General features: G+C 46.8%; 4 protein-coding genes across 11 annotated transcripts; 2 read left to right on the top strand and 2 right to left on the bottom strand.

Annotated features, from left to right (window-relative positions):
• Positions 1-1,193: 1,193 nt before the first annotated feature.
• On the top strand, positions 1,194-10,772 carry wasf3b (WASP family member 3b). 3 transcript variants are annotated; one of them, XM_040167688.2, is made up of 9 exons: positions 1,194-1,431; positions 5,555-5,713; positions 6,932-7,066; positions 7,155-7,308; positions 7,845-7,962; positions 8,134-8,315; positions 8,424-8,702; positions 9,026-9,333; positions 9,713-10,772. In XM_040167688.2, exons 2-9 carry the CDS (start codon positions 5,581-5,583, stop codon positions 9,868-9,870), a joined length of 1,467 nt encoding a protein of 488 aa, XP_040023622.2. In that variant the 5' UTR covers positions 1,194-1,431; positions 5,555-5,580; the 3' UTR covers positions 9,871-10,772. The 3 variants fall into 3 exon arrangements, with proteins under 3 accessions (XP_040023622.2, XP_077952702.1, XP_077952701.1); XM_078096575.1 differs by having other exon boundaries at positions 1,333-1,431; positions 5,430-5,713; XM_078096576.1 differs by lacking the exon at positions 5,555-5,713 and having other exon boundaries at positions 1,312-1,431.
• A 201-nt stretch (positions 10,773-10,973) lies between these two features.
• Positions 10,974-16,152, bottom strand: gpr12 (G protein-coupled receptor 12). Its single transcript, XM_040167693.2, has 2 exons — positions 15,951-16,152; positions 10,974-15,256 (listed from the first exon to the last, which is right to left on the bottom strand). The coding sequence occupies exon 2, from the start codon at positions 15,242-15,244 to the stop codon at positions 14,225-14,227; it is 1,020 nt and encodes a 339-aa protein (XP_040023627.1). The 5' UTR covers positions 15,245-15,256; positions 15,951-16,152; the 3' UTR covers positions 10,974-14,224.
• A 569-nt stretch (positions 16,153-16,721) lies between these two features.
• usp12a (ubiquitin specific peptidase 12a) lies at positions 16,722-22,128 on the bottom strand. Its single transcript, XM_040167691.2, has 9 exons — positions 21,943-22,128; positions 20,774-20,854; positions 20,466-20,679; positions 20,023-20,258; positions 19,653-19,729; positions 18,908-18,991; positions 18,593-18,790; positions 17,701-17,779; positions 16,722-17,610 (listed from the first exon to the last, which is right to left on the bottom strand). Exons 1-9 carry the CDS (start codon positions 21,988-21,990, stop codon positions 17,509-17,511), a joined length of 1,119 nt encoding a protein of 372 aa, XP_040023625.1. The 5' UTR covers positions 21,991-22,128; the 3' UTR covers positions 16,722-17,508.
• rpl21 (ribosomal protein L21) lies at positions 21,186-25,233 on the top strand. Of its 6 annotated transcripts, none has more exons than XM_078096578.1 (7): positions 21,186-21,319; positions 22,580-22,713; positions 23,399-23,477; positions 23,607-23,668; positions 23,873-23,985; positions 24,784-24,934; positions 25,109-25,233. In XM_078096578.1, the coding sequence occupies exons 3-7, from the start codon at positions 23,411-23,413 to the stop codon at positions 25,196-25,198; spliced, it is 483 nt and encodes a 160-aa protein (XP_077952704.1). In that variant the 5' UTR covers positions 21,186-21,319; positions 22,580-22,713; positions 23,399-23,410; the 3' UTR covers positions 25,199-25,233. The 6 variants fall into 6 exon arrangements, with proteins under 6 accessions (XP_077952704.1, XP_077952705.1, XP_040023631.1 ...); XM_078096579.1 differs by having other exon boundaries at positions 21,228-21,423; XM_040167697.2 differs by lacking the exon at positions 21,186-21,319 and adding an exon at positions 22,058-22,155.
• Positions 25,234-26,557: the final 1,324 nt, after the last annotated feature.

The following is a 26,557-nucleotide window of genomic DNA, read 5'->3' as shown; positions in this document are numbered from 1 at the left end:
TATTGTTATTTGAGTGTTTGTGAAAGCTGCTGATGAGTGATACAAACCTACGGGTTAAGCATATCTTTTGCACCTTTTAATTACATGTTTTTTCCTCTACTTTTGCAAATTTTACTTCACAACAAGCTGTTAATTATTTCTCGATAATTAAGCTGAATCCCAGGAATTGTGTTAAACTTGCTTGATACATTTTTGATGGTCCATCAAAACATCCATCTTTACTTGTTGGAAAAATTCTTCACCTGGAATCTTATTTGGGGTGCTCTTAACTTTTTTCATATGGTCATTATGTTTTAATCTGACAATTATTTTGTCTGTCTCCTAAAACTACGATTAGTCTTAGCTAAAAGTCATTTTGAAATTTGAATTATAGTAGAATCTGGAACCAGATGATATTCATGTTTAAAAAAATATTTTATTATTATATTATGTACATTTTCTGTTGGAATGATTAATAGTTTCAGCATGGATATCTATCCAAGTTGCAGTATTTCTGTCACATGCACAGAATCTCCTACTTGGTACCAAGGACATATACCATAAAGTATTCCAGTCTTGTCCGTCTGAGCTGCCCTACTTTGTGACATAGTGTCCGTGTGTCCTTTGGTATTCATGGATCAATAAATGATATATGTTAAAATGACAGCTGTATGACGGATGCAGGCTGTGGCTTTCCCCTTGTCCAGGAATGGAAGTGCATTTAATAATGAAACTCCCTTTCCAGTGGACTGAACCTAGTCTACAGACTATTCTCTGCTCTCTTTCCCCCTGCTTTGAATACTGCCGTCTCCCTCAGAATGCTTTTCTGTCTACAAACACACCTGAGAGGGTGAAGAGCATGTCTGAGTAAAGCAAGTCCTCTTATTGAACCTCTTCTTGCAGGATGCTGGCACAGCTATTTGAGTCTATTACGCAATAATAACCCAGCTCTTTCTCAGCATCACTGCCTGAAGCATTTTTCTAACCCTCAGATAAACCTCCCTAGTTCGCAATTGTCTGCCATAACTAGTTATATAAATATATCTCCATGTCTACAAAATTCCCACAGGCCCCTAGATTAATTTAAAGTCTTAATAATTGTGACAAGGACTAGGACCCAGTTAAGAAAAAAAAACGTGTACTCTTCAGCAACGCCTAACAGTAGCCCCGCCCCCTCCATCCGCAACCCCGCTGTGGAGCCCGGGAGACTCCCTGTCATCCATTTCGTTTGAGCGATACCATTGGTTAGCCCGAACGCCCGTCATGTGTTAAAAGCCCGTGCTCGTGGATTTAATTGGTGTTCGTGATCAGTGGGCGTGTCCCCTCCCGCCTCAAAGGATTGTTCCCCGGAGTGGCCAGACCTGCCGAGGGGGACGCAGGATGTGAGAGCTAATAGGAGTATCTAACGGGACATGCGGACCGGACCGGTTTATTCTACTATTTCAAGTGCTGGTGAGGGATTTCGCGGTTCTTTTTTTATTTATTACACCGGCAAATGCCAGCTTTTGATAGACAGGGGTTAAAATGCGTGAGCGGGGTCTTGTTTGTCCAAAAAAAACTATGAACTCGACCACCGGGACACAAGCTAGCTTAAAGCGAGCGGGTCAGTCGGCTCGTGATAACAAACCGGACAAACCTCCCGTTAGCACACAATACATTCCCGTTGCTAGGTTACTTTAAAACGTTTAAAGCGGGGTTTTTTCTTCTCGATATTAGTTACGCACCGGCGTTTTATTCACTCCAAGGCGTAAAAAAAACCTACAACAACAACGATGGGTTACATTTCTGATAAAAACTGGCATAAATTCCCGGGAACGGAGTCGGGGGAACAGATGTGGGTCAGCCCGTCAGCAGCGGAAGCGACGGTGCGGAACACTGATTGATCGCGGTTGCCATTAGTTCACGGCTGTGTGTGCGCGCGCATGTGGGAAGAGGAGAAAGGGAGCGCGCGCGCGCGTGTGTGTGTGTGTGTGTGTGTGTGGATGAAATAGGAATTTTAAGGCATCAGATTGCGATGGTTTAATCAATGCCGTCCATTGGATCACATTTCGGATAAGTTCATCTGAAATACAAAGTGTAGATTGGTTTAATGTAAGTGATGGAAACGTTTATGCAGCGATACTATAATGCTTTTTACTTACTAGAAAATACATAGATTTATCAATTATGAAGTAATCCAATATATGCAATGGTAAAATGAACAGAAAACTAATGCAGGCCTTTGAACTCGATGCACTTAATTGGAACTAAAAACTGCTAAAACAACTTCAACTGTTCATTATTGTGATTAGGAAAAACGTCCTGTTCTTAATGTCCTAATGCTTCTGTTGTTATTACATTTGTAATGCATTAATTGATGATTTACACAATTAATCGGTTAATCAGCCCATTGTTTTACCATTAGGATTACAGCACATCAGGGTCATGTTTGTATTAAAAAGTTGGGTAGCGTTTAATCTCCAAGCAAACAGATTGTGTTAGCTTCTCATCACAGGTTGCTCCATTTGTATATAGATATTATCATATCACAATTTGACTAAAAGTCAATAAAAGACATGGAACAATTCCTCAGTCTTTTACAAAAACTCCAAAATAAAAGGTTAAAGTTACGCCACTTTGTCCGGTAGGATTCACTATTCAGTGGCTCCTTTTACCCAGTGCCTGAATGTTTTACTATGGACGCCCCTGAGTAGTAACAGGATGGGGAAAACGTGGGCGCAGTGTCGCTGCAGAATTTCTTTACGTCATATTTAGGGCAGTGTGACCTGACGTAATCCAAGCTGCATTATTAATAACACCAGAGCCGGCAAAACACGGCCTACAACACGAGAAGCAGGGGCTTGTGCTCGGCCCGTAAATTGTTAATGACTTCCCTTTCTTAATGGAGTTCTCACATCTGTAGTAAATGCCTCTCCTATCTCCGTGCGTCGGGCTCCGGATGTGTGAACTTGCAGGGTTCACATGGGGCAGTGTGTTTTACACCCCCCCCCCCCCCCCCCCCCTCCTTGAGGATCAAAGATATTTCTTTCCAGCTAATGGGACATTTTAAAGGCTACCTGGTGTGCTTGTATGTGTGTCGGAAGTGTATGTGTTGGTTTGTAATCGAAACAGTTAGAGGCGTGAGAGTGAGGGGGGGGGGACAAGCTATCACACCCCTCTCTTCATTCTCTTTTCTCACCCAGTTTTTCTCCCAAATAGGGTGGAGGAGCTCACTAAGCTTTCATTGCAAGAGTAGAGGGGGCCTTAAAGAAGGTCGAAGAGGAGGAGGAGGAGGAGGACGATGCATGGGAGAGCCAGTGCTGTTGCCGTGTGAACGGGGCTCTATTGTCCCGGGAACCTTTCAGTGGCTTCCCTGAGGTCCCTCTTCATGCCCCTCCCCCCACCCACCCAATTCACCCTTTCTCCCTCACACACACAAACACGTACTTCCTCCACCTCTAAATGTTACACACAGGCGTTTCTCGCAGTCTCTCTCACACACACACACACACACACACACACACACACACACACACACACACACGCACACGCACACACACTCTTGTCCTACATGACTCCCTCATGCACCCTTCTTGCCTCTTCTCTCGTTCTCTCCCTCAATTTGCAAACAGACGAGGCCCGTCCCCTCCTCCCTCCCCACCCCCACTGCCCCCCAGTCGCTCATTATCTCGCCTCAGTGATGTGATTGCCAGGCCAGCCAGACAGTAAAAGCAAAAAAACATGCAATCAACGCCACAAGACGCACGCCGCTTCCAAAATGGGTTTTCTGGGGGGGGGGGGAACCTCGCTAGCTGCACTCTGTGTCCTTTTATGGGCAGCACATGATCGTGTGATTCGACCCCTTTTTTGTGTTCTGCTTCGTTGGGGGGTCAGGTGAAGACGGGGCCCGGCGAGGAACCGACTGGTGGGAATCGGCCCTTTAGTGAAACAGATGTGTCCCTCTTTTCTGCCCCCGGACGGCTAAAAGTGCGTTGATCTGTAATTACAGTGGTTCCCCGCTGAAACGCCGACGTCCACGATGTGACCCCCACCTTTTGTATTCGGTGTCCTGTAGAATGGGGAGGGTGTCCCCAAAGATCAACATTTGAATCCACTTAGTGACAGGATGAGAAGGTTTTTTGAAAAAACTCACTTCAGATAAGATCTTCTCGCCACCGCGTGTGGATATCTGCACGGTCCAGCAGACAGGAGTCGTGCTTCTAGTACCTGCCGGCTATTATTGGCCTTCTGTCACACTGCCACGGCTCCTGTGCTTCTGCCACCTGCTTTTCACCGACAACGATTGTTGGTGTTTTTTTTCTGGGCGAAGCTGCACAGGAGAAAAAAAAGTCCCATCTGCCATCTTCTCCAGCCATCGCTGTATTGTTCTGGCCAAGTGTTTGGAGCAGGAAGGAGAGATGTGAACGAGGGAGGACCAGGAAACAGGAGCTGGGTTGAGAGCCCAAAAAACAGGATGCAGGAAGAGGCTCCGATAAGATGGCCGCTCTGATGCACCCTGGGACGAGTAATTGTTTGTAGTCCTTTGAACTACAGAGAATCTAGAGTGTCTGCCTGAAGAGCCAACGGGGGTTTAATTAAGGCAGTGAAGTTGCTATGAAAGGGAACTTGTGTGTGTGGAAAATGCTGAATGCTTCAGGTTTCTGTCTTTAGTCCCGTGAAGCAACAATGCATTCATTTATTATGCGTCTATTTAGGAATTGAATTAAGGCCTTTTTTGGTGTTTTTCCGAGCCTACGTGTCTGTTGGCGTCTGGATTCCAGCTGGGCCTATGGATTAGCTGCCATGTTGTATCTTCCCATCCCTAATGCCTTAATCTCTTGCTGGTCGCCAGAGTCTTGCGGGTATTTGGACACTCTCAGTTCCCTGTCGGCATGTTTTCTCCCAATTTGAATACATACAGCAGAAAAACTAATGAAATGCTGCCAGCACAGGAAAAATAATGAATGTGTAGAGATGTGATCTCAAACAGGGAGGTTGAATTTATTGTACCGTTGTTACATTTCTCTTCATGGTTTATAAACCTCAGGGTTTACTAGTAATACTTAATTTTGTTGTATTATTATTGGGGATTTATGTGGTGCATTTCATCACAACTGTGAGTGGGTTGACTGTTGTTTATTTTATTGGATGAAATGATTTGTCAATAAACAATTGACTGTTTTATGATAATAATAATTGTTCATGTATTACTTTTAAAGCAAAAATTAGAGTGTTTAGTAGTCTCATTTCAATATTTGCCGCTTAAAGAAAATATATTTGACTTTAATTCAGATTAATTTTGATTCACAGCCATTTTCTGGCATTTAGTAGAACCAACGATTAATAATCAGGAGATTGATGGATAATGAAAAATGGTTGCAGCCTTAGTGTAAACTCCATCGCCGTATTGTGATAATCCTAACCGCTGCTATAAATCGCATACACCCTCTACCACTTTGTTTCGATGCCAGATGTGGTGCGTGTCCTCGGCCAGTGGGGGATGGCCCCATGCCTCATGCAGTCGGACAGCATCTGCACGCTGCTTTCTCCCTGTCCGTAGTCGTCCTCCATAAAAAGCGCGTGTGTCTCCTCGCAGTTTGAGTGACGGCGTGAAGCTCCGCCATGCCGCTGGTGAAGAGGAACATCGAGCCCCGTCACCTCTGCCGAGGGGAGCTCCCCGGGGGCATCGGCAGCGAGCTGGAGTGCGTCATGAACAACACGCTCTCCTCAATCATCCGTCAGCTCAGCAGCCTGAGTAAGACACACACGCACACACACACACACACACACACACACATAAACACACTCTCACATGTGGCCTTTGAGTAGCTGCTAAAAGTCACATAAAAAACAGACCGGAACTTCAGCATCCTCAGGCTGTGACCTCGCTAACTTTAGTTTTGAGGACTGTGTACACGGTCACATGGTTTCACCGGTAATCCCGAAGCTCAGATTGATTTGGGCGTTGTCATGGTTACAGGGCCCGGGGTCACTGGGCTATCGGGAGACTGGTTAAATGTAATCCTTGTAGATGGCTCTGCACAACTGGAACTTATGTGGACAGCTGTGTGTGTGTGTGTGTGTGTGTGTGTTTGCATGGATGACTGGAGGGGTGTATGTTAACAGTATTTGCGTACAGGACTGTTTCATATTGATTGTTATGCTCACTCATTCAAAATATGTATTTACGTTACCAAGGACCTCTATCTCCCCACCCATTACCCATGTCCTTGTTTAATAAACCATAAAAACGGTGTGAGTGCGTGTGCCAGTGTGCGTGTGTGTGTTGTATTTTGAAATTCACCCTTCACCCATTCACCCTCGGTTAAACTCATTCACTCCGCATTCCTAGAGCATTTTCTCTGGTGTTGCTGTTGACCCTGTACATTTTGGCCCATTCACACCCATTCTGTCTGTTATTGTGTCAAGTTCCTGCGTTGGGAGGGGGGGCTTCAGCAGCAGCTGTGGGAGCTATATATAAATGCCCAGGCGGGCTTGTTGGGGTATGTCTGAAGACTACAGGCACTGTGCGTGTCTTTGTGCACATGGAGGGGTCAGAGTTGACCCGGCTCAGCGTGCCGGATCTGTGATTCTTCCTTCCTCTAAATGTTTTCCCTGCGGCCCATCCTGTCAGGAGGAGGGACACAAAAAGCTGTTTACACACAGTCTACAGGCTTTAAACCGTTTACATCCAGAGGACGCATTTATTTGTATTTTCATTTATAGTTATTACCCAGCTTAGCTGTTTCTTTAATAAAAAAGGCATTTACACTTATTAACTTCGGCCTTAGACCCCCCAGGGCCGGAGGTTTGTAGTTCCATAAACCCTGGATTAACAGCTTTTATTGTGGTTCACTTCCGCTCATGGAGCCTTGTTAGGACCCTCAGGCCTTCGATCATCGATCACCAGGGTCCTTCTTTCTCTCACATTTCCTGTCCCTTTTTCGTCCCTCCGCTGCGCCTTTTTCCCCAGGCAAGCATGCAGAGGATATATTCGGCGAGCTGTTTAACGAGGCCAACACCTTCTATCTGCGCGCCAACTCCCTGCAGGACCGCATCGACCGGCTGGCCGTCAAGGTCACGCAGCTGGACTCCACCGTGGAAGAAGGTGGGGCAGAGGAACACCGGGGAGTCGCCCCTCATCTGCCATTCTTACCGACTTGTTGACCTTTTGTTGTTGTTGTTGTTGTTCTCAGTTTCCCTACAGGACATCAACATGAGGAAAGCCTTCAAGAGCTCCACCACTCAGGACCAGCAGGTGGTGTCCAAGAGCAGCGTGCCCAATCCTGTGAAGGACATATACAACCTGAGTGATAAGCCTCCGCCACTCAACATCCTCTCATCTTACAGGTGGGACACAAGCGGCCTCTGTTTGAACACAATTTGCTTTTAAGGTGTGAAAGACAAAAAACGCTTGTCAAGTTTAAACCATGTATTCTACTTTGTAACTTTGAGAGTAATACTCAAAGTCGTCCCTTGTTCTTGATTTGATTTTGGCTCCTCGCTTCTGACCCAAATTCACAGTGACATGGCAGATTGTGTATCCTTTCCCTGAGCTACTTATATCCAAAGTGTACTTTTTAATACTCTGGGTGCATCACGTATTTAGCATGAGCAGCTCCGGTGGGGATCCGACTCCTAACCGTGATCACGTTGCACACTTTCATCCCTCTTCATCCGGTCTTTCTGTCCCCTCTGGCAGTTCTATTGTGGTGCCCACTCAACATGTCACCCCTGTTCTCCCCCATCAGTCTCTTCCACTTTTGCAATACTCATAGCTTCACATGTTTTATACCCAACGTATCCTTCCCACAGGCGTATCCTGCATGTTCCTGCACAAAGAGATTAGTGCGCCTGTGTAATTCTTATTGTCTCTTTTTCCGAAGGGATGACAACAAGGAAGCGCTCAAGTTCTACACCGACCCCGCCTACTTCTTCAGCTTGTGGAAGGAGAAGATGCTGCAGGACACGGAGGATAAAAGGAAAGAGAAGAGGAAGCAGAAGGTACCACTGTGTTGACGAGGAGCTTGCAGATCATGTTATGTGGTGTACACACCGTTGTGGAGCTCTTGCTACCGGCCACCTTAAACTGGTGCTATTCTGTCCAATCTAGTTCATATTTAAAACAGCGCTGTAACTGATTAAAATGCCGCCCTTCCCCTGCTTGTCTCTCAGGAGCAGAGGCGTTGTGTGGATGGGACGTTGCAGAGGGAGGTGAAGAAGGTCCGGAAGGCGAGGAACCGTCGGCAGGAGTGGAACATGATGGCTCTGGATAAAGAGCTGAGGCCGGACCACCGTCACACCATACACCGCGACAGGGGGGCTTCCTCCGAGGGCTCCATGTCCCCAGAGAACAGGTCGGCCATTTCCCTTTATTTCTCATTGTATCTGCCCAGCGAACGGTAATGTTCAGTGTTCCACCCCTCCCGTCTTCATCGTTCCTCGCACTACGCTGTCTCCATCAGGGCTCACGGTCCCGATCAACACCACTACCCCAACATGATGAACCACGCCGGCCACGCCCACACCTACTCCGGCCCCCCGCCGAGCGTCCTGGCCGCCCAGATGGCCGCGGCTGGCCACGCCCCTCGTGGCGGAGGTGAACACGATATGAGGGGAAGGGCCATGTTGGGCTACCAGGGCGGGACACTGGGGCGTTCCCACCACCACCAAGTCCCGCTGCCTCCTCCACCCGCCGAGGCTATGAACGGTGGCTCCATGTCCCTCCCACCGATGGACTACAGGTACAAGTTTAAGATGGAGTCTATTGAAGGTTTTCTTTTTCCTAGCAGCCTCTAAAAGTTGTATTTCAAGCAGCAGCAGTTGGCCGTCGAGGTGAAGGACATAATGTCCACTCAAATTCTCGCTGTCCCTCACAGCTGTTCACTGTTCACGTCTTTGTGCACACGTTTATATTATGTATGAGTTTTGACCCGATGCTGCCCTCTAGTGGCCCTTTGCTTGACTCTCAAACCCCGATGACTGGACTTATTCATATCAAAAGACTAATTACACTCTCGTTTGTTTTAACCTCGGACAATTCTCTCTTGTTTTCTGCCCCTTGCAGTATGGATGGCTACGCCAACACGGGTCCTCCTCCTCCCCCCCCAGCCCCGCTCATCCCTTCTGCCCAAACGGCATTTGCCTCGCCCCCCGGGGGTCCAATGCCTCTCGGGCAAATGGCCGGGGGCTTCGCTCTGCCTCCACCACCTCTATGCGGAGCCCAGGCCGCTCCGCCTCCCCCCGGTCCTCCACCTCCACCCCTTCCGGCCGGCGCCTCCCAGTCCACTACCCGGAAGATGTCTTCCTCCACTCCCGCTGAGACCTCAGCGGTCGCCGATGCGCGCAGTGATCTGCTGGCTGCCATACGTATGGGTAAGGGCTCTAGTGTGTCCATGTGTGTGCTCATAAACATGTGCCATCTGGATGTGTGTGTGTGTAGAACAGTGTGCATTTGTATTAACATTAAATATTTGTATTAATATTTAGGATTTAGTCTAGCAGGTTATAAGTGAAGATTGAGAGGAACTATATAATACAATATTCACAAGTCATATACCTGCATCACTACAAAGGGATCTAAAGGATGTGCTGACACTGACTGAAAGGGGGGGTGGGGGTGTTGTGGACGCAGATTTTCAACGCAACGGCGATGCGGAAAGTCACAGAGCTTTTTCGTTACTTAGTTATATCTTATTTCTAGAGGTAATTACAATAAATTACAAAAAATACCCATCTGGATGTTTTCCTGCAGGCATCCAGCTGAAGAAGGTGCAGGAGCAGCAGGAACAGCAGGCAAAGAGGGAGCCGGTAGGAAACGACGTGGCCACCATCCTCTCCCGGCGCATCGCCGTGGAGTACTCCGACTCCGAGGACGACTCCGAGTTGGAAGAGAACGATTGGTCGGATTAACGTACATGCAAAAAAATTAAAGAAGGAAGAAAAATAGGATAACTACTGAATATACACACACACACACACAGTCGATCGAACACTCACTTGAACGAATGCCCACTGTACCACACCACTGGGTTGTCACACACTTTGTTACTGGAAACAAACGCGCACACACACATAAACACAATCACATGCTGTATGTCTATATGAGCTGAATAGTCCAAAACTGGAAATGTGTTGGTGTATTCAAGAAGCATTAAGACTGTAAAGACACTCGTAACATACTAAGCACTCGTTGGAATATTAACATGTAGCTTAACGTATATATATCTATATATATATATCTATATAGATATATCTATATCTAGAGATATAGATATTTATCTCTATAGGTATATATATCTCTATCTATATATAGATCTATAGATATAGATATAGATAGATATATATCTATCTCAAGGCGATGTGAATGCACCCCAGTGGATGTTCCTCTGTTATCTCACCATAGACGCCCTGTGACGGTGCTGATCTTGTGTATAGTCAAAGCTTTGAGAGTGTTAGAAGAATTAGGAACTTCCCTTTTTGAGCTAACCGATGTACTTGTTTTTGATTTTTTAAATGTTTTTACTGAAACACTGGCGTATGCTGTAGGTCATGAGGCGTGTTTTTAACACGTCGATAACTGGAAGTGAGGAAGTGTCGGGGCCGTCGATGACGGGGGAGTGAATGGGGGTGATGTATGAGCGAGCGACGGGTAATGAGTCTTGATGATGAGCGTGATAATCGATCGAGCCATCTGTGTCCGTGATCGATCACTGCTGTGGGGGGGGGGGGGGGGGGGGGTCGTCATGCATATGCTAGTGTGTGTGCTCTGTAACCTTTGACCCAGAGGGAAAAAAATAAAATGATGAATCAAGGTTTGTGAGCCGGGGCGCCACGTCTCTTCACTGTTCCACCGTCGTCATAGAGACAACAAATACCTGCCTCTAAGACTTCAGTTCCCATGGTAACAGTATAGCTAAGAAGGGAGTTGCCAGGGAAACAAGAGTGTGAAAAAGAGGGTGGGTGGGGGGGGCACCGAGCCAGGACGAGGACGGACAAAATAGTCGAGGCAGAAGTTTTATGCACAGCACATGTTTGGTTTTTAATACAAAATTAACAAGATCTCTCAATCAAGTGAACTAACCAAAGCAATAAAAAGTACAACTAACACCTTGGAAAAATAGACACCACGTTCACAGAAATGTTTCTTACAATATCTCAGTTAAGTCAGTGCATATTGATTATCGTTTATATGTCTCATTTTGCAGATAATTCATTTGTTGTGCCATTTTCATCCAAAAAATAAAGTGCATTTCACATTGAAAACTATGCATACGTCTACACATGATGCTGTTACTGTGGCGTCCTCCCGCCTCCAACCCCCAAGACACACACACAGACTCACACACATTACCAGGCCCTTGAGTGAAATATAGCTCTAGATTAGCAACCATCAGCGAGAAACCTCCAGCCATTCCTTTTCTCAAGCGTTCTATCACACTCAGACGATTCAATAGACGGAACAGGTGCGTGTACGCAGAGAAATATTACATCCAACTTCACAGTCTTTTGCTTTCCTTGGATACAAAGCCCTTGTTCACACATGCTCGATCATGAAAATCTCCACAACACTGCACAAGAGAAGAACATTCCCCTCATCCCTGTGCAGCCAAGCGCTCCACCGGCGCCAATAAACCGGTGCATATTGATGCCCGACGGGAGGAAATGGTGCGACCCAACTCATCCCATAGTTTGACTGTATTGGTGGCACCATGCAAGGGGGTCTGAAGCCCCTCCTCTTCAGCATGCCATATGTAAAGAAACCAATGAGTCAACAGGGACAGGCGTCAGTCAATTTGATCACTCAAAGGCCCAACATTATAAGTTGAAAGAATTCAGGCCACACTTAAGTGGAGGGGAAAAAATGGAACCGGTCAATGCATATAACAAAATAGACTTTTCTCAAAAGGTAAAGAAACAGGATTCAGTCCGACACTGTGCACAAGTTTGACTTCCAACGCTCAGAGGTGCTTTTCCTCTCCTTTTACCGCTTTGCATCTGATCTGAGGCCAGAAAGAAGGAGACTGGCAGCTCGTCAAATGCCTCGGGGCTCGCCTGGAGGGGAGAAAGCGAGAAAAAGGAGAAGCACTACTTTTTGTATTTGGAAGTGACTATATTTAGCTCATTGAATCATTCAGAGGTCAACTCGGCGGACGCCTTCCTCGATCAGACCATAGATCGATTTGAAGTAGTACCGAATGTCAGGGAGACAGAAAACACACACACACACACACACACACACACACAGCAGGACCTTTCACTTTGGCTTAAAGTGCCGGAGCGTGAGTCCTCCCTCTCTTGAAACAAGCTCTACGAACGCGTAACAAGGCCACTTCTCTCAGAATGTACAGGAAGACTGGCAGCGAAGGACACAGATTGAGGTCCGGACACACACACACATGAGACTTGAGGTTTTTACGACAGTTAGGAAAAGAAAGATCATATGTCACAAAAGGCCGAGGCAACAAACACAAATAATACAGTTCACCATTTGGGGTTGAAGCCCGGTTTTAAGTTCAGGGAAAATAAAAATAATTTCAGCGGAAAGAGGCAGTGATGTCACTGGGACGGAGCCGTGTGACCAGCCCAGGAGGGATTACCTTAACACACTATTTTTTTAAGCTCACTGAGCACATTCACTACAACACCCCCCCCCCCCCCCCTCTCCCACCCTCACCTGAGCGGAGACTATGGCCCTTCACGCCGCAGGAAGAAGTAACAGTGGGAGGTGGATGTTATTGCTGTCTGAGTATTGCTAAATAACTACCATTACCCGGCTAGTTACTGCTGAGAAGACATGAAGAAATGGCTCATTAAACTAATTATGAGACCTAAAGCCGAAGGTGGATCCACTCAGAGCAGCTGGTGTTGTGATTTGGTCTTCCATCGGACCGCACTTGATGGAGCAGAAGAGCCTCTGGACTTATCCGCACTATACAGCAAAAGCCTTGTTTTAAATCCACATATTTTCAACAAGGTTGCACCTCGTGTGACCGCGGCATTACGATTAGCTCATTCAATGGGATACAGTTGAGGTACACTGTGTAGAGAAAAAAAAAAAATCAAGATCACGAGGACATCAGAGTACCGTGTCACATGGTTTGTATTCAAAAATGTGACCTTGCACACTAAACTGTGGGGTATCTGGGCTTGTTGCATGCTAATTACACTAAAGTCAAGGCTGCATTTCAGATATGTGGTTTGAATAAAGGGAGATGCATTAAAATTTAGCAGATTTCCATCTACAATAAACCAATGTGTTCTGGTTGGTTGGACTTTTGCCTCCAAGGTCTGTAGTATTCTCATCATATTTTATAACTTAATATCCTACATTTACCATTATGTGATTTTTATTGTCAAGTACGCCTACCGTATAATTCAAAGTATTGTTCAAATGATTGGGGCTTTATTAAATTATGATTACACATAACAAATTCAAGACATTCAAAAAGCAATCTGCATCACTGTGATGAGCTTCTACTCGGTTCGACACGTTAATAACAAAAGCAGGCGCCTCCAAACTTGCGAGGTGACCTAAAACACAAATCACGCACAAATCCAGAGAGAAAACAAGACGCATTTTGGAGAGCTGAAGGGAAGACGAAGCGGCTTGATTTCTTCCCCGGCGTCCACAGAGGACGCGGATCACAGAGATCGCATCTATTTTTAGCTCTCCGCGGCCGTTTAGCTTTCGACGCACGTTCCGAGCGCAGCAGCAGCAGCAGCAGCAGCAGCGCGCCGGGGTGCTGCTCCAGACACGAATGTACGTGAATCGTACCGTTCATTGCTCCCCTCCGCGCCCCGCACACACTCCGTAGAGGACCTGCGCGCTTTTACGCAGGCGCGCACAAATGGCCCATCCCTCCCAAAGTTCCAGTGCCGTAAACTAAATGCACAGAAGGGCAGAAGGGGTATAGACAGCTGCTGCCCGTGGCAGGGGAAGGGCGTGGCACCGTCTGAATTGGGGGTGGGGGTGGGGGTGATGCTGCCCGCCCATTGGCCTTGGGAAGACAGTGAGACACCTTGGCTCATTGTGTACGCGAAACAAAGGATGGTGGTGGGGGTGGAGGAGGGGGGCGGGGCGACTGCCAGCCATCCAGGTGGGCTGCCCCCTCCCCCTCCCCTCCTGGCTGTGACATCTTCACCTGAAAAACCACACCCCCTCTACGCCTCACTCCCGTCCCCCGAACCTTTTGGCACTACTCAGACCCGGCGAGGAGCAGAGCTGACCCACGCCGCCTCTCTCTTCCCACCTGGGTCCGTCCGGTCAGACGTCACTAGGGGTCCGTGCGCGCTGGGCCACGCTGGCGGGAATGCATCCGCAGCACACCAGCCACAGCGCCTTCTGGATCTCCTGGTTCCTGAAGGCGTAGATGACCGGGTTGATGATGGAGTTGTAGGTGGCGGGTACCAGGGTGGCGTAGGTGTAAAGGGGCGGGTAGGTGTAGTCAGCGATGAGGGAGTAGACGGTGAAGGGCATCCAGCAGGCGGCGAAAGTGCCCAGGATGATCGCCAACGTGGACACGCCCTTCCGCGTGGTGACGTAGTGGGGCGTGGCGGCCAGGAAGTGGTGCTGCAGGGCGATCTGGTGAGCGTGGCGCATCACGATCTTGCAGATCTGGACGTAGAGCTGCAGCATGAGGCCGAAGAGCAGCAGGAAGGAAACGGACAGCACGGCGATGTTGTTCTTGGTCAGCGGGCGCACCACGCTGCACGCGGCCTCCTCCGCCAGGCAGTTGACCCCCGTGACCGGCAGCAGGCCCAGACACAGCGAGAGGCCCCACAGAAGCACCAGCATGGTGTAGGTGAAGACCGCCGTCCGCTCAGAGTTGTAGGTGAGGGCGTAGTACAGCGACAGGTAGCGGTCGATGGTGATGGCCAGCAGGCTGAAGACGGAGGCGGAGAAAGAGGCCACCACCAGGCCCACGGTCAGCAACTGGGCCGATTCGGAGTGGAGCAAGTAGGCACAGGTGAAGTGGAGCACCAAGCCCAGGCCGGCCAGCAGGTCGGCCAGCGCCAGGCTGCCGATCAGCAGGAACATGGGAGCCCGGAGCGCCGGGTTCTGCCAGATCACCAGCACCACCAGGGCGTTCTCGCAGGCTATCAGAGTCCCAGATGTGCACAGCACGATGTCCCAGGGGTTGATCAACAGGGGCATCCGGCCGGGGTGGAAGGAGTCCGGCGGGGAAGTCCCCGGGCCGGTGCTGTTGTCCATCGGTCCCCCGCTGGCCCAAGCGGTGGGGTCGGCGGTCAGCCAGCTGGAGGTGACCGGTGGCCCTTCACTCATCGTAGCCCCCGTCTGAAGATGAACACAATCAAGGCGACCTGTTATTTCATAGTTGGGGATCAAAGTCTCGACCAAACCAATGAGATTCACCAATAACTTGTTACTCATTGCACAACGGCTTTGGTAAATATCCCATTGTCGGCCCCGTGGTAAAGTAGGTAGACATATGAATATAACAAAAACCGTGGTCTAGAAAAACATGTCTCTTTGATTTTGGTTTGTGCCCCTTTTAAAATATTTAACAACCTGCACATCAATAGAAATGTACATTTTGGCTTCCGGACAGTTCGTCTTTTCCTCTGGGACTTGAGCCCAGAGACTGTTTAACAGGCCTCGAGGGTACACCTCCGGAGGGTAGCTTAATTTATGAACAAGGGCATAACAGAAAATCAGGCTCTTGTTGCAATATCAGGTCATGCTTATTGAGAGTTAACAAAACCAGCCCCGGTAATAATTCACGCTGCTTTACAAAGCAGAAGACACCGCACCCGTTATGAGCACACAGCCTCTGCAGAGATGCCTCTCACACCGGTGGCCATATGGTGCTGCTTCACCCTCTCTGCACCTTACATCAGAGGAACACGGCAGCTGCTCCACGTCAGCAGAACGATGCTTGGGAGGAACGGAGAAAAAAAAAAAAAAAACGGGCGACCTTTTTTTTCCTCCCCCATGCAAAGGACGCTGAATAATCCCTTTTCCAGCCTACCTTGAGTCTGTGGAGTGAGACCGTCTAGATGGACAAGTGGCAGCCTTGTATCGCCATGTCACCGATGAGGATGCTGCGGCGCAGCCCGGAGAGGGGTGAGGGGTGCCGGGATGCCGGTTCCTCCGGTGGGTGATGGAAGAGTGAGAAAAGAGCGCGGAGCGGCTCCTCCGTTAACGGCGCATCGCCGTGGACTGCGGCTGTGCAGAGAGCAGCGGAGGAAGAGGAGGAAGGAGGTGTCGAGGATGATGAAGGAGGAGTCCCGCGGGTCAGATCACCACAGAGCCGGTGAACCCTGTAAAAGGAGCCACGGCGTGTGGAGGCTTCGGGTACCTGTGGCCCCTTGTTGCATCAGCACAACGCGCTTTCTTCTGAGCATTAAGGGCCCGCTTGTGTGTCGCGACAAAGAAATGAACAACGCATTGAGGTGCAGCTTCAGCTGTGTTGTTTCCGATACGGAGGCTCTTTCCTCCTGCGACGCCCTGCTATTCTGGTCCCGTCTGTGCTATTAACAGCGACCCCAATGCGTGCGTCTGAATGCGCCCCCCCCCCCCCCCCCCGCACTGCCTCGAGGAGTAACTGATGGGGGACGTGTTGATGAAGCACTAATGGTTAATTGGGTGAGTCTTTAACAAAAGCCCTTTACGGATGTGATTGGATCACGAACAGCGCGCGGTGGCGCCAGGTCACACCGCCGGGGGGCGATGTAGAGCCCCCCCCCCTATGAGTCATCAGGGCGCACCTGTAGGACAGAAAATAAGAGCTCACCCCACCTCAATCTTACTGGCTTTATTTCGTTTTCTTTAAAACAGAAAATAATCGCTTTACAACAGGCCTTCTCAAGCAAACCCTCACAATTAACTTGCCAACACCTACAAAACGGTATCAAAAGTGCACCATAGTGTTAATACATCTTCTCAAGGTCTAACAATTTCCAATGATAATATCTTCTTGTTATATTTATACAAATACCATTCTGTACACTGTAGAAATACACAACCCAGCGTGTCCCACAAGTGGGAGACTCAGCCCTCCCCCCAGATCACATCTGCATCACACAAATATGACCCGCTCTCGGTAAACCCCAGTGCAGACTAAAGGAAGGGGGGTGAAAACCAGGCCGATGTTACGTGTCAGGAATTATTAAATACCCTTTCAACCCCTCACCCAAGGAAAAAAATAATAATCATCAAAATATGCCACTCAATGGACCGACCAATTATCTGTACAATCCTCATTCAGCGTCTTTTTCTTAAAAACAAATCGACACAGTTTGCATTCATTATCGTCTCGTTGTCCAGGCAGCAGCGTCCAGCCAGAGTGACGGGGACGGGGTGGGGAGGACGTGGGATTTTGGGGGGGGGCGGGAGAATAGGCTGGCACGGAGGAGGAACTTTCACGGCTGAGCACGTAAAAAGCACAATAATTAAATACAGCTGTGCGGGCAGGTGTGGCACCGGGCGGGCTGCTGCGGCGGCGCGTCGACAGTCCGCCGCTCCTCGTCGAAAGAGGGAACGCAGCGTCTCCTCTGGTTCCTGTGGCAGACACGCAGGCTCCGCGCTCAGTCTCTGGACTGGTAGAAGAGGATGTAGCCCGACTCGGAGTTCTTGGAGATTTCAGAAGTCAGGCCGTAGAATTCCTCTATGGCCTGCGCGTCGATTTTCTACAGGAAGGCGATACACAAGAGGGGGTTGAAGACGGAAAGGTACTGTGAATACCAAATCTTAAGATAAATACAAGTTAAGTTACTTACCTCAACAATATCATCGTCAAACAGCAACCAGAAGTCATGACTTTTCACGATGGCAATGTAGTGACCCCTGTTTGGCCCACTGCAAAGAAATAAAACACTTAAAATTTAAAAATTTCCCCACTGTAATATTGCTTGAACTAAAAAAAATAAAAAAACGTATTTCGACTCCTTTGCAAGACCATGGAAGTCTGTAGACATGTTTGTTTAACATTTGTAACCCTAACCCGTTAGGTTGAAACATCCGTGTGTGTGTGTGGCCCGTGTGTGTACACGGGCCTTTAACGAAACACGTTTCCTTTACATGATAAACACTGACGGACCAGTGCCGGGCGTTATCAACCTCAGTGAATCGGCCTCGATACATGTTGCTTTAGGCTCTATAATATAGTGTCTTAAAACACGGTAGCGGGTAGTGGAAGCAGAATTAAATGTACCGTTTTGTTTAAGTGTTGCCTAAAACTAAACTATGACTATCGACTTCATTAAATACCTCCCTCCTGTGAATACAGAGCAGCTGAAGGGAGCGGAGACGAGAGTACAGCTCAAAAGGGAGAATTCACACAGATAACTTGCATATCGTGGATTCCCTTACTTGCTAAACCACAAATCACTTTAGTAATAGTCTTTTGGGTAGTGAAGGGCGGGAGTCAGTTTCAGCAGGGAAACTCCTTGTATAAACACAGACGGACAAAACGCCCACTGACACAAAGTGCAGCACAGCGGAACAATAATGGATGGCGGTCTGAGCTTTCTAATGTAATTTTATTCCTGTGCCAACGGGTTGAAATGCATGTTTTTATTACAACAATAAATCATCTGCCGGTCTTCGGTTGCTGTGGAGAAGGTTAAAAACAAGAGGCGCGGTATTGTGAGTGCGTGACCACCTACGCACCTCCCACAATGCACCACCACAGCCACCAGGTCGTACAGCCTCTCCGGATTGGTGGCGTCCCCGGAGGTGTTGAAGAGGCGGAGCTCCAGGGGGAAGACGACGCGATAGGACAGCTTGGTGTAGCGCTGCAGCTGCTCCATGTACTTGAAGCGCTTCAGGTGCAGCGCCAAGATCATTGGCAGCTTCTTGACACGCATCCTGCGCCACAAAACATCACAGTCAGACCACGACAACACCCGAATGACCAGCCGCACACAGGGATGCATTGACCCGACCGCCAAAAGGCCCACGTGGAGAACAAACCGGGGTACCGACCTCTTGTGTGCCTCCTGCTTGCTTCTACATTCTTCACAGTAGTATTTGTACTCGCTGCACAGTGTCTCCGTGTTACTGAAACCTCTGAGAGGAGCCACAAAGAGAGACTCAGTCAATGTGGGTCAACACACTCACCTCATGCAGCCCAGTGAAGGACTCGCAAAACGCAGAGTGGGTTCCTCATCACTTGAGGATTATAGCTGCTGGCCTACAAGGCAATGTTTTTTGCTACCATCCCAAAAATAATTTCAACTGCTCCGAAGTCAGTCAAAAAATGTATCAATAGCATACGTGATTCATGGTGAATTTTCTATTATAGCAATTCCTTTATAAGACTTCCAATTCAATAATGTCATTTTTATAGTTTTCACATCTTGTCCTGAACCTGAGGTTCTGATGTATTACATGGTGATTTGGAATCAGCGTATATGGGTCATAATTCCCAGATACGAAGGTCAGTAAAACATAAATTTCACACTGCGGTGGTGAACGTTGAACTGTAATTATTCGATAAGGATCGACAATGGTCCATTACATCACTAACATTCATTACGCTATAAATCCAGCAGCCTCAAACAAAGGGGCTTATGAAATCTTCTTCACAAGAAAACATGTCAAAACGGACCGTCAAATGTTTTATGTCTTCGCCTGAAAAGCTTTTTTCTTTGATTGCAAGAGCTGCCAATTCATTTTCTGCATATCAACTACTGTTCCAGGCTGAGCTCTGCTCCTGCACGTCGTTTACCTGAGGCAGTGCGTGATGGAGGTGTTCTGTTCTACATCCACGGAAAGGTCCAAAAAATCCTCATCTTTGCTGCTAATCTGAAGAGAGAAAAAAAGAAATAGGACATAAAGCTGAGCTAAAATAAAAGTAAACACACGTACTACATCAATACACCCGGTTGAGAAGTTTGGAATAAAATAATATTGTATTTGCCTAAAACACTGTTTGCACTCAAACCGAGCAACTAACACACAAACAACCCAAGCGTTTCTCTTTCCTTGTGCCAAGGAGCTTCATCTGTGTATTTTATCTAATCTCTCGCCAGTAGGACTGTTTAATTTGAAAACATGTTGAAACAAGACTGTGGTAACACAGCGGGATGACGCCTCACCGTTTCACAGGTAAGGCAGCGCGTCTCATTGGTGAGAGTGCCTTGAAAGATCTCATGGACCCAGGTTGGAGCGGGCGTGGCATTGCTGTTGTTGTTCTGAGAGTCTAATGTGCCGTTGGCGAGGCGGCCGTTGGTCTTGTCCTGCTTTCTCTCCTCCTGAAGCAGATCTGCGATGGTGTTGAGGAGGTAGTTCAGGAATTCATGGGCATCCTGCTGCATGTAATTGTCAAACAGCTCTGAGGGAGAAAAGGGGAACAAAAGAAGGGATTAGAATAGTTCAACTATTCTACGTTGTTCAGCAGGTATTTCGAGGTCTTGCGATGTTTTAAAGGCATGTAGGATACAACAGCCCACAAGGTGAAACAAAATAGGAATGTCGATTTTTTCATTTTGAGCCTCTTTTGATCACACCCATCTCACTAAATAAATCATTTTCCTCTCACCGTTCTCTTTGCGAAGCCGTGTGATGAACTTCTTTGGTGGTATCACTCCCACTTTCCTCTTCTGGTTGGCAATACTGTGAAACAGGTCGGCCAGGCAGGTGAGCAGGTTCTCCTTCCGCCGAGGCTGACTGCGGTACGCCAAGATCTTCTCCCGAAACGGTCGGCAGAAGTAGAGAGCCTGCAGCACCGAGTTGCAGTAGCAGGTGTTTCCAAACTAAAAATCACATGGAAGGCAGTCGAATCAGTGAGTGCAGTCAAGTGGGGAAGTATACCAAACAGTGGATCTGTGCAGGGCGACGTTCGCTTACGTTGACCAGGCCAAAGTAGTGCTCATTGACCGGAAACTGCTCAGATCCAATCTCTTTCTCCAGAGCAGAGGCATTGGCGCCCTTTAAATGCACAGAGCAAAAAAAAAAAAAAAGAGACATATTTAAGCGCAGTTATTTGGGATAAAACAATGACACACGCCAAGGCCACCTCTTAAAGCGTAGTAACTAAATTACAGGGCAGCAGATATTTTCTGGGAATCCTTTGCAGATGAATCCATAAACCGATGGATGCTTAAAACCAAGACTGGATGCATTCTCCACGACGGCCTGCCGTCAACACGAGTATCGCTAAAAGCATGCTCTATATCTGCAAGGTAGAATTGAGTTTTCCAAGGATCCTGCAAACACGTCCCCAAAAAAGGTATTATTAATGTGCAACTATTGACTCGACACAATTACACGTGTCAGAATGAATAAAAGATTCAAACGCAGATTTTTTTTTTTTTTAGTGATCGGAGGATTCGGCGGAGGACGTTTTCGGAACGCGAATCCCTTCTCAAATTTGGCACGGATTGATGCGGTGCGGTATGTGGAAAGTGACAAGCTGCAGATTTGACACGGAGCTGGTGCAATTCCACAACTGCGCAGCTAATGTCAAACCATGTCGTCATTGCTCGCGTTAACGTCTGGTTAGTAAAGGCCAACGCGCCAACTTAGTCCCCCCCCCCTCCCCACGGCATCTCTAACGTTAACCAACCCATCGCGCAGATCGCCACCGTCACCATTAATGATTCAACGGCGTTCCAGTTGTTAGCATTGTGCAACACTGGTTTAGCTACGCGTTAGCTAGCTAGCTACCGTAGCTAACATTAATTGGCTAACTGCGAATCTGAGCTGCAGCAGGTGCACTGTCACCGTGCACAAACGGGCTGCGATAACTATTCAAGTCAAACAAACACATCGTCAATGCAGGAATTGAAATAAATCCCAAACTAACGAATGTCCATCTACTGCCTGTTAGCTAAAATACCTGACCGGAGGAGGGCGGTGCGTTGCTATGGTCGGAAATATGCTTGGCTAGCACTGACCCCAGAATTAACCGCTAATAATTTTAACAAGACGGTTTAAAGGAAAATCCCGGCACAGAAACGGTTTCCACGTCGCCTCGTAGCGCGGGGAACGCCAGATTGAAACTGCCGTGCACTCACCATGGTACAAAAAGAGGCAAATTTGGAGACTGTCATTAGGATTTCCATTCGACTAGCGCCATCTTCGACCGCCGTTGTGCGCTGGCGAGACTGGGCTGGTTCCCTCGTGAGGGCAAGGCAGGCAGTGCCGCGGCGCTCGCGACGAAAACGGTGCAGGAGCCGAAGAAAACGAGAGCATTCCCCGCTGGTTGTTTCCGCGTTCGCTTAATCACGGTCAGCAAAGTACACAGAGGTTGGCTTTGTTTTGAGGTATAGGATACCACAAATTCATACCCCTGTGAATCATTAAAAAAAATCCAAATAGTTAAGTAATCTCCAAATCCTTGACGACTTTAAAACATACCGCTTAGCCAGGCGGGGGTGTTGCGCATGCGCATGATAAAGAGCATTGGAAATAACCTTTCCATTATTTTTACACTGGTTGTATTTTCCGCCTGAGTATATTTAATCCTTTCTTAATATTTGTTAGACTGGGGGAAACATTAAATAAAAAACACAGAAACATAATGGATCATAACCATAGACATGTATCGTAACACAGACGGGTTTACATACTAAAACGGCGTAACATGTTATGTCGTAGTTCGTGATTAAGCTGACTCCAGATCTTCTAACCCCTTTTTTACTCCCTTGGCAGAGCTTCAGCGTCACATCTATTTGGTTCAGGCACTCCCGCGGCCCGCCCTACAGTCCATGAACGTTTCACTAGGCGGAGTTTGTGGTCCTTCAATCTCTCTTTCCGCAGCACCCGCCATCTTGTCGAGACCGGGGGTAAGATCCTCTCCCTGTTAAATGTTTGTTTCTAACTTATTACTATATATTTCGCTCACTGATGGATTCGCGCATTCGCTGCATCTTATAGAGCCGCTCAATTGGATATTGCAGCTTGAAAAATCGTTGTATTGAGGGATATCTTCCGTTTAGGGTGAGCAGGACCAGCAGCGTGGCTCTCCCATGTGGGCCCGGCGGACGCTCCACCGTGTAGCAGACACCATATTTTACCTTTTACAAGTTTGCGACGCTCATATCGTGACGTTTTTGTCGTTGATTTTCGACCGTTTTCAACCAAACTGTCATTGCAAATGTGTTGCTGCCTTGTGGTTGCCATGTATCTCGTTGCTAGCTTTTACACAACGCATCGTACATTAGCTTTGTTACAATGTGTTGAATAAAATCCATGCAAAGTCCATGTGCGTGTGATGTGAATACACCACATGATTTGTGTTGTCCTTGACTTGGATCAGCTGTTTCATAAACTGAGCACAGTTGTAGTTTGGCAGCCAACTTGGGTCAAACGTTAAACCGTAATGGGTCTTAACTTACGCTTTATAATGTAATCGAAATTAAGTAACGCCAGATGTTACAATGGTTCCAGGCAATATTCCTTCTGTTGAGCAAAAATATAAGTTGCATTACCTGAAGACCATCATGACTAATGGCATATTCATATTCTCAGTAATCAGTCACCATGACGAACACCAGAGGCAAGAGGAGGGGGACCCGGTACATGTTCAGCAGGCAATTCCGCAAGCATGGTGAGTACACATGTAACATCCCAGCACACATCGACTAATCCCCCTTTTAACAATGCTATGGACCATGTTTTGTAATTTGACTCTGACATCTGTAATGTCGCATTAATCGTTTGGCTGTTTGCTTCACAGGCCCAATTCCCCTGTCAACATACATGCGCATCTACAAGAAGGGCGACATCGTTGACATCAAGGTGAGTTGGAAACCGGTTGGAGTCACGTACCGTTGTCGTGGTCCACCTGACCAACAACGACAATGAGATTATTGCAGCCACTCTCTTAAACTCTTCTTAAAATTAAATATTCTTCCATTGGTTATACACTAAAACATACGTATGTCATTGAATGTTGGGATTGTTCTATAATGTGAGATTCTTAAACTACTATTTTCTTCTCAGGGCACAGGCACCATCCAGAAAGGAATGCCCCACAAGTGTTACCATGGCAAGACAGGACGTGTGTACAATGTAACCCAGCACGCTGTCGGCATTATTGTCAACAAGCAGGTTAAGTAAGTACAATGTCATGTTTTTTTTGTGTCATTTACATTCTTGTTCTTTACTACGTAACTTTGCACTTGAACACACCAAATTACTTAACTCACTCAAATTCATCATTTAAATACTTTCCTTCTTGTAGAGGATTTTGAGGATCACAAACTGTGATTTTTAGAGCAGTTCTCAATCGTGAACAGTGTTGATGTGACCAGAATCTATCAAATTTACAGGATGTTGCCTATTTAAAGGGCCAACTTCTAGTTTATACATGGACATCTGGCTCTGAGTCACTTGCATGTAAGATTACATAACAGGTTATTAGCAAGGATAGCTGCAGCGAGGTTTATCTACTGTTTTTAGAGCGGATTTATTGGCTTGGTTAATAGTAATCAAAAGCTAGCATGGCTACCATAGCTGTTGGGAATAGTTGACAGCTCATGTAGTAATGTGACCTTAAATACAATTTACTATTAAGAATTGACAAATACATTACATACCTCTTTTCTTCCTCTGGTTCCTACAAACACACAAACACTGATGCTGCATCAGGGGCCTTGTTATTCTCCGAAAGGGAAATAAATAAACATGTTTGAGAACCATTTGACCCCATTATCACTTTGCCACGCGGATCGTCCGTGTCCTCAGTGGTCATTCACGTGGGGGAGAGTATTTCATCCTTAATAACCCCGGTCCAACTCCCGTTGGACTTTGGGCTGTATTGAGGAGACATCCGAGACAAACGCACACATTGAAACAACGTAGAGCTTCCTGTCAGGTTTTTGATTTCCAATCCTTGGTTTCGGCTGTCACAGGGGCAGGATCCTGGCCAAGAGGATCAACGTGCGCATTGAGCACGTGAAGCACTCAAAGAGCAGAGACAGTTTCCTGCAGCGCGTCAAAGAGAACGAGGCCAAAAAGAAGGAGGCCAAGGTGAACGGCACCTGGGTGGACCTGAAGCGTCAGGTATGTCGGTTTTACTACTAAACCAGAACAAATTGTGTTGTTAGAAATGCGATGTGTATTTCAGTGTTTTGAATGAATCACACTTAAGTCCTAATTTTCTTTAAACATTTTAGTGATTAACATCTTTGTTTCATTTGTCTGACCATCTAACGGTCCCCCTTCTCGTCTCTGCAGCCCGCTCCTCCTCGTGATGCTCACTTTGTCAGCACCAAGAACAACCAGCCTCAGCTGCTGGAGCCCATCCCCTATGAGTTCATGGCATAAAGTGCTCACCCGAATAAAAAAATCTTTGTACACACGCTGCTTGCCGCCTTGTCGTCTGTCCACACATTTTGATTTCTGTTTCTATGCTAAATTGTCATGATGTGCCGTCGCTCAGTGATGATTCTCCTGTTTTGATTACAAATGAAATCAAACGCACTTTCATTTCACCGGCGATCTGAGAGCGAATGGTACACATGTCACAAAGCATCTTACGTTCCCACACTTGTACCGTGGATAAGCCTGCTTATCCTCACTGACTCTAATTGAAGGCCTTCTTAACTGAAGTTGAGGTCTTGATACACACGATATGCTTAGCTAAGTAATGCCGACTTCTGTAGAGCTGCATTAGTGTTGACAGTATAAAACATTATTATAGCCATTATTAAATACAGCCCATTCCTACTGTATTTGTTAAAGCTGACTGAATATTACAGCACTGATAGAATAAGACACAGTAGTTAAACAGCTGTGTGGTTGTGAAATACTGTTTCAGTTAATACTCATCAAACTGGAGCGGTTTTGCACCAACGCTAGAACTACTGAAAATAAGACCATTTACCGAAAGGAAATGTCTAATGTGCAAGTCAATTATATATTGTTTTATTGCCATCGGTAGTGTTTGCCCTGTGCAGTAGGTGGCAGTGTGCACCTGCATATTAACCCGGCACCTTTGGTGTAGACAACCGCGCTCTAGAAAACTGAACCGGGATCTTATGACGTTTAATGATGATTAATTGAATTGTGAACTATTGTCATACATTGTGAATAACCTTTACAGCGCCAAAACATTGTTGCCATAATGGAGGACATTTATGTATCCAGCCAGTCTATGTTGATCTATTCAGTATTTGTATTGTGTGAAAATGAAGTAAACATAGCGAGATAAAGATATCTGTCAAATTACTTGTCGGTCCACACATGCATGAAATAAATGGTTTTAATTATACATTACATTTATCATTCTGACGCTTTCGTCCAAAGCGACTTACAATAAGTGCATTTAATCAAGAAGCAACAGAAACAGAACAACGAGGAATCAAGAAAGCCAAACTAGCAAAGTGCTGAAGTCGGTGTCATAAGTGATTATAATCACTAAATCACAAGTTTACATGTTTGGCTGTCGAGCAAACTTCAATTACTGTTGTAATATTCTACATTTATAAAGTCATATCGGCAGACATTTTATTTTTATAGAACCGTTAAAGGTTTTTACCAGTGCGAGGTAAAATCGAATATTAAAGCAGGATAATCTGTAATGAAAATATGCTTTAAATGAGTTATAATTTGGACTGCACAAGTTTTTATTGAAGGGACAATGGCAGCTTTATACATTCACTTTTAATTAATCTAATAGTTATA

Source organism: Gasterosteus aculeatus, chromosome 21, assembly GCF_964276395.1.
Source record: "Gasterosteus aculeatus chromosome 21, fGasAcu3.hap1.1, whole genome shotgun sequence".
Lineage (NCBI taxonomy): Eukaryota > Metazoa > Chordata > Actinopteri > Perciformes > Gasterosteidae > Gasterosteus > Gasterosteus aculeatus.
Note: the sequence above shows the minus strand (reverse complement) of the source record. Positions and strands in the feature narration are given on the sequence as shown.

Excerpts from the sequence above, each read along its gene's own strand:
- wasf3b (XM_040167688.2), top strand. The coding sequence starts at position 5,581 with ATGCCGCTGGTGAAGAGGAACATCGAGCCCCGTCACCTCTGCCGAGGG. Across the intron at positions 7,963-8,133 it reads AAGAGAAGAGGAAGCAGAAG|GAGCAGAGGCGTTGTGTGGA; the intron begins GTACCACTGTGT and ends CTTGTCTCTCAG. Across the intron at positions 8,703-9,025 it reads CTCCCACCGATGGACTACAG|TATGGATGGCTACGCCAACA; the intron begins GTACAAGTTTAA and ends TGCCCCTTGCAG.
- gpr12 (XM_040167693.2), bottom strand. The coding sequence starts at position 15,244 with ATGAGTGAAGGGCCACCGGTCACCTCCAGCTGGCTGACCGCCGACCCC.
- usp12a (XM_040167691.2), bottom strand. The coding sequence starts at position 21,990 with ATGGAAATCCTAATGACAGTCTCCAAATTTGCCTCTTTTTGTACCATG. Across the intron at positions 20,855-21,942 it reads TTGCCTCTTTTTGTACCATG|GGCGCCAATGCCTCTGCTCT; the intron begins GTGAGTGCACGG and ends GTGCATTTAAAG. Across the intron at positions 19,730-20,022 it reads GCTGCCTTACCTGTGAAACG|ATTAGCAGCAAAGATGAGGA; the intron begins GTGAGGCGTCAT and ends TTCTCTCTTCAG.
- rpl21 (XM_078096578.1), top strand. The coding sequence starts at position 23,411 with ATGACGAACACCAGAGGCAAGAGGAGGGGGACCCGGTACATGTTCAGC. Across the intron at positions 23,478-23,606 it reads CAGGCAATTCCGCAAGCATG|GCCCAATTCCCCTGTCAACA; the intron begins GTGAGTACACAT and ends TTTGCTTCACAG. Across the intron at positions 23,669-23,872 it reads GCGACATCGTTGACATCAAG|GGCACAGGCACCATCCAGAA; the intron begins GTGAGTTGGAAA and ends TTTTCTTCTCAG.